The sequence below is a fragment of the Plasmodium falciparum genome (genome assembly GCF_000002765.6).
Source record: "Plasmodium falciparum 3D7 genome assembly, chromosome: 11".
Lineage (NCBI taxonomy): Eukaryota > Apicomplexa > Aconoidasida > Haemosporida > Plasmodiidae > Plasmodium > Plasmodium falciparum.
In genome coordinates this window covers 485001-492021 of record NC_037282.1, presented here as the reverse complement: position 1 = coordinate 492021, position 7021 = coordinate 485001, and the positions used below count along the sequence as shown (strand labels likewise).

The 7021-nt window shown below is 17.8% G+C and overlaps 3 protein-coding genes across 3 annotated transcripts in view; 1 reads left to right on the top strand and 2 right to left on the bottom strand.

The window, feature by feature from the left end:
• Positions 1–1867: 1867 nt before the first annotated feature.
• On the top strand, positions 1868–4200 carry PF3D7_1112900 (conserved Plasmodium protein, unknown function; the record flags this gene model as incomplete). Its single annotated transcript, XM_024473311.1, has 9 exons — positions 1868–1972; positions 2093–2175; positions 2628–2694; positions 2785–2935; positions 3029–3228; positions 3318–3538; positions 3701–3785; positions 3926–4052; positions 4148–4200. The coding sequence occupies 9 exons, from the start codon at positions 1868–1870 to the stop codon at positions 4198–4200; spliced, it is 1092 nt and encodes a 363-aa protein (XP_024329118.1).
• A 155-nt stretch (positions 4201–4355) lies between these two features.
• On the bottom strand, positions 4356–5693 carry PF3D7_1112800 (conserved protein, unknown function; the record flags this gene model as incomplete). Its single annotated transcript, XM_001347770.1, has 1 exon — positions 4356–5693. One exon carries the CDS (start codon positions 5691–5693, stop codon positions 4356–4358), a length of 1338 nt encoding a protein of 445 aa, XP_001347806.1.
• Positions 5694–6190: 497 nt separating this feature from the next.
• The window catches only part of PF3D7_1112700 (conserved Plasmodium protein, unknown function), a gene marked incomplete at both ends in the record, with an annotated part of 3981 nt that continues 3150 nt past the window's right edge, over positions 6191–7021 (bottom strand). The window contains 2 exons of the mRNA XM_001347769.1: positions 6191–6262; positions 6496–7021. The exon at positions 6496–7021 is cut by the window's right edge and continues 2189 nt beyond it. Coding sequence (XP_001347805.1) covers positions 6191–6262; positions 6496–7021 — 598 coding nt within the window. The remainder of the gene's footprint in view (positions 6263–6495) is intronic.

Sequence of the window (7021 nt, the reverse complement as noted above, 5' to 3'; positions counted from 1 at the left end):
TATCTACAAGTGAAAAAAAAGTGTAGGAAAATGATAAAAATTAATTGTATTATATATATATATATATATATATATATATATATATTTATATATTTATATATTTATATATTTATTTATTTAATAGATGCCATTTTTCATATATCAGACATGCTTTTATATTTTATTTTTTTTTGTTTTATTTTATGTTACCTTTTTGAAGAAAGGACTTCTTAAGGATGAACCATTACCATAATAACCTATATAGAACATATACAAAATATATCATGTAATATATGTATGTTTTTAATATTACATAAAATAATAAAATAAGGTATCGCATATAATAAATATATTTTTTTTTTTACCTCTTTGAAATATACACACTAAACATATCAACTTATATAGGACTCCTCTACTATTAATAAAAAACATACTTTTTTTTTTTTATATATATATATATATATGTATATATATCCAATAAATTGAATAATTTCTTTTTTTTTTTTTTTCTTTTTTCTTTTTTCTTTTTTCTTTTTTCAAATTGTATTATAAGTTTTAGAAAAAAAGAGAAAGGGGAAAAAATAAATATAATCTACAACCCTTCAACATTTTTCATAGATCTAGTTATATATATAAATATATTTCTTTTTATATAAAATAATAATTTTTAAGATTTTATTATAGCTTGTTAATTTTATAAGAATTCAACAAGTATGCTATTTTAAGAATTAATTAAGTTTTAATAAGAATAGTTTTTTATAGAATGAATAAATAGTTTTGTCATGCAAACAAAAAATTAGGTGAATAAAATAATTACTAATATATATAATAATAAGACAAAAAAAAAAAATTTATAAAATAAATATTTAATTATATTTAAGATTAAGGATATATAATTCTTCTTTATAAGTAGAAGAAAAATGATAAAACAAATTATATATATATATATATATATATATATGTAATATATATTAAACAAAAAAAAAAAAAAAAAACTTTATAATTGTAGGTTATTTATAATAATATATTAAAAATTGTATGCATTTATTACATAAACATGAAATAAACATATATAGTTAAAAATATGTATATTTTTTATATGTCTATTATATATATATATATATATGTATTTATTTATTTTATTATTAATCCTATTATTAAAATGAAGGTTATTCTTTTGACGATACATAAGTTGTAACTCATATTTCACTTGAAATACAGGATATATCGTCTTTTTCTTTTCACAAAAAAAAAAAAAAAAGGATATATAAATATATATATATATATGTAATGAAGAAATATCCTTATGCACTCTTATGCATCATACCTATAATGGTTATAAATAATTATACCCTACATATTTAATAATGTAGTACTACATATATTTTTTGGAAAATTACATTTTAAGAAAAAATAAAATAAACGTTTATATATATATATATATATATATATATATATATATATATATAGGTTTTTATTTTATTTATTTATTTATTTTTTTGATATATATATATATATATATATATATACTTTTAATTAAAATTAATATAAGGCCCCAAAATTACGAAATATAAATCTTCATTTTGTATGCTAAAAAAAAAAAAATTATAAATGTGTATACGGGAAATGATATTCCCCTCTTTATTTATTTTATTTTATTTTTCCTTCTTGATAAAAAAATAATAATTTCTCTCCATAATAATAACTCATAGGAATATATATAATTTTAATGTAAATATATATATATATATATATATATATATATATATATACTTATCATATTCATTACTAATATTTTATTTATATATTTGTCTAAGCTTTATATCTTCTTTTTCTCTTTTTTTTCTATTTTCCCCTTATATTAATTTTAAAGAATTTGTAAGAAAAAATGGAAAATCTAAATGAACATGACGAACAAAATATAGAAATGTCTACATCCATCATTAAAAATCTTGACATTCCTTTATTAATAAAAAAACAGTTGAATTTAAGAGTACTAAGATATGAAAGGAAATATAAGATTAATAAAAATATATATATATTTTTTTTTTTTGTATGTGTGGTCATAATATATCATCTTATTTCCTTTTTTTTGTTTTATTATTTATGTAAGGATTTAAGACGTAAGAATAAAGATTTAAGTACAAAAAATGCTGATATTCGAAAGTTCCTTAATGAAAAAGAGAATTACTTCAGGTTGAAAAGATAAATCAACTAAAATATATTTATATGTATATATATTTATATGTATGTATATTTATATGTATGTATCCATAGTTTAGACATCCTTCTATATAATTATCATGTTTAATCATTATATATAAATTGTATTCAAAAAAAATAAAATAATGAATAAAATAAGCAAATAAATAAATAAAGATTGAAAAGCTCTTTATGTAAATATAGGAATATATAAAAAGAATTTCCATGTTACTTTATTAATATAATATTTGTTATACCTGAGAAGTAGAATATAATACATGTTCATCATCAATAAAATAAATAATATAAATAAATATATATATATATATATATATATATATATATATATATGTTGAAAGAAAGATAATAATATGAATTTTTATTTATTAAAAATAATATATGCAAAAAAAATATATACATATTTCCTTTTTTCTAATTGTATATAGTTTTAAGGAAAAAGTTTACAATGAAAATAGGGAAAAGTTAAACAAAGAATATGAACAAGCTATGAATGTATCCACAAAAAAAAAAAAAAAAAAATGACAAAACGATTAAAAATATGAAAATAATTAAATGAATAAATAAATACTTATAAAATTTCAGGATAATTATGATAGACAAATAATTTTAGAAGAAAAAATAAAAAGTAAAGAAAAAAAAATTAAAGAATATGATTTAGAAATTAAAAGGTTTAAAGAGCAAATTGGAGATATGCACAACAGAATAAAAAAGGCTACCCACGAAAGTGAAGAAAGTTGGATTTAAAAAATGGAAAGAAAAAAAAACATATGATAAATGAATATATTAATAATTATATATATATATATATATATAACATTCATTGTAGAAGAAAAGTGTCTTAGTTTTTTGAGCAAGTTTAAAGAAACGTCGATAGAATTTGTACAATTAGATATGTTTGATAGGTTGGAAACAATATTTAATTCGAGAGAATTCATAAGAAAGAAACAGGAGAAATTAAAAAGCAAAATAAATATTATAAAGGATAAAATAAAAAATATGGAAGAGAAAAATAATTTAACCCTAACAGTATAATTTATTATTATTACATATTGTTATTATGTTATATAATCATATACATATATATATATATATATATATATATTATCACTCTATAGAATAAAGAAGGTGAATATAAAAGTCTTGTCCATACCTCCGAATCGGTTATGAAAAAAGAGAAAGATTTAGAAGAGCAACTGAAAGAAAATATAAATGAACATAATAAAAAGGCTCTATTATTAAATAAAATAATTTCATGCATTGATAACTTTTTAAGTCGTTTCTCTACATTTCTTCCTGAATTAAGACATTATAATATGAAAAAGGATGAAGATAAAACGTAAGAAAAAGAAAATTATTAAATAAAAATAAAAAAGATGATTAAGAATTATTTTTTTATTAAACACAAATGTGTGTTGGTGCATATAAATCTTATCAAAAAAAAAAAAAATTATTACATACATAATATTATTCATATTATATACAAATTTATTATATCCAGGAGTTTGGACAAGAAAAATAAACCTCAAGATATTATGGAAGATACACAATTTATTGACACTGCAAATTTTAATATATTAGAAGAAGTAATAATAAAGCCACAAAGTTTTAACATAATTCAAATAAATAAATAAATAAATAAATAAATAAATATATATATATATATATATATATATATATTAAACCTCCCCAAATTATGATAAATAAATTATTATTTATATTTCAGGATATTCTTAAGAAATTGGATTATATATATAAATATATAAAAGATACCATATATATAATAAATAAGGCGAAAAAAGAGATATCCTTAAAAGATGATAATTATATGGAAGCCATGAAAAACAACTTAGGCAAAAATATAAAAAATAAAATAAAGGAATATAAGTACAAATGTATATATATATATATATTATTTTTCGTTATTTCATTATTCTTTCCTTTTTAGATGAAAATATTGAATTTTTAACATACAATGGAAATATTAAAGGAAAAAATTAGATAGTTTACTGGACTATGTAGGAATTTATATATATATAATATATATATATATATATATATATTTTTTTTTTTTTTTTTTTTTTTTTTTTTTTTTTTTTTTTGTCTTCTAATATTTACAAAAAAAGAAACATTTGATTATAATGTAGTTATGAGAATTATACAGCCTTATTTATATTTATATTTATATTTTTATTTATATTTTTATTTATATTTATATTTTTATTTATTTTTATATTTTTTATATTTTTCGGTATATTCCCATTTTGTATGAATGCACATTTTTCTGGTGTTATTCCATTAATATAAGAAACGTTCTGTAAGAATTTCATATAAGCATTCACTTTTTTTTGATTAGCGAGAAAATATGGTAATAAATTATTTTTTGTATTAACATATTTGGATATAGTATTTAAATAAGATAAACCTATATTTCCTGAATATAATAAAGGAAAATCAATATTTTTAAACCATTTTAATATACTATATGAACCTATAAAATATAATTGATCATGATATACACTTCCTGGTAAAGATGTATCTGTTAATCCTCTTTTAACTCTTGCACATATCTTAAAACATTTATTTTTATCTATTACAAAGGTGTTTAAAAACCTGTATAATTTTGAAAAGCTATAGAAATTTCCTAAACATACGGCTAAATATTTCAATGCTGGAGATATAAGATATAAATGATTTTTTTTTTTTTTTAATGAATACATAGAATTAATAACAGCTAAACCTTCTTCGGTTATATTACATATATTATTGATACCAAATTTTTGTAATTCATTATAATGATGATTAATCATTCTTAATAAGTGTGTTCCTATTTCATGATTACATAAAGCACGTATTTTTTGTCTTGTCATATCATGATATTGTAACTGTATATAATATGAATTATTTTTTTTTTTGAATATTTGGATAGCTGATATAAGATTTTCTTTAAATTCAATTTGAACGTTATGTTTAATTCCACTATTTTGTAGATATTTCATGATATAATTTTTTATTTGATATCTTGTTAAAAATGTTTTATTTTTATGTATATTTTTATTTTTATTATTAAATATGATATTTTCATAATTATCATATGTTTTATAATTTACTTTAACAATTTCTAATATTCTTCTTGCTTCATAAAATAAATTAAAATGAATTTTATTTCTATTACATTTATTATAAATAATATTTAACTCATCATCATTAATATTATAATGGAATAGTGGATTTTCAATCATTTTACATTCAAAAAATTTCTTTTGTGCTTCTAATAAATTCGTGATTATGCATTTTTTATTTGTTTTCATCTTTTTTGTGGTATGTATATAATTCTCCTCATTAAATAAGTTGTTAATAAATTTATCTATTAAATTTATTAAACATTCATCTGGTATTACAAATAACTTTACATAATTTGGTGACACATCAAATGTTTTCTTATTCAAATTTTCTTTTCCTTTTTTTTTAAATATTATTTTTTTATGATCCATAGGAAAGAATAATCGTTTATTTTATTTTATTTTTTTGTTAAATATTAGTTTTATTTTATTTTACTTTATTTCTACATAAACATGATCAATATTGATATTTATGTATTATTAGTACGAATGGTTTTTATGGTAGGACATGATAAATCTTTTTGAATATAGAAAGGTGACATGACAATTTTTTTTTTTTTTTTTTTTCAATGTTAAGATCATTTCATATTATTAATATATATATATATATATATATATATATATATATGTGGTCAAAAAGCGTTTGCATACAACTTTTTAAATATGTTGATTTTTATGAGAAGAAGGGGCAAAAAGAAAAACAAAAATAAAAATAAAATAAACAAAAAAAAGAAAAGAAACCTATATACTAAATGCACACTTATATATTTATATATATATATATATATATATATGTGTGTGTTAATTTCCCTTTGAATTAATTTTATTTTTGCTACGTATATTGATGTTATGTGAATGTAATAACCTCTTCAAACTTCATTCATCAAAAGATTTTTATATGACTTTGCGTGGTGTGAACATTCTGATGAATTCTTGGCATGCTTCATATAAAATAGAAAAATAAAAAATCATGTATTTTATATTTAGGATATGAAAAAAAAATTAGTAAAAATATAATCTTTTATTTTTCATAATAAAATGAACTGTCATGTTTATATTTAAACGCCATATGTAATTATTAAAATATGAATAAATAAATAAATATAAATATATATATATATATATAAATATATATATATACATATATACACAATGTTAACCATTTTGAATGTACCTTAATGAATATGTCCTTGTCAATCCCTTTTGCTATCTTTAGTATATAAAAAATATTTTTACTAACATCTTCGTAATCATCATCCATATGTAAGAAAAGAAGAGGAAATATATGTTCACACTTTTCTTTAGATAATACCAAGTTTTTATTTTGAAAAATGGAGTGTATACCTGTTGTCGTACATATACGTATAGAAATATTTGAATCATCTAATAATTTTATTAGATAATCTAATAAATCTAATATGATGTTATTATTTGTTACATATTTTACAATATATGAACATATATATATAGATATTTCTCTATTTTCATGATTCCATGTATCATCTATTTGAGATTTAAGAACACATATTAAATTTTGTATTAATATATTATTTTTAAATATATCTACATGTAATACATTATTAATAAATAATTCTCTTATACAAAATAAGACGCTTTTTCTTGTTTGTGCTTCACTTAATCCAGTTTTCCAAGTACATAATGGTAACAATATATTTTTTAATATATCCTTTCCGTTTTTA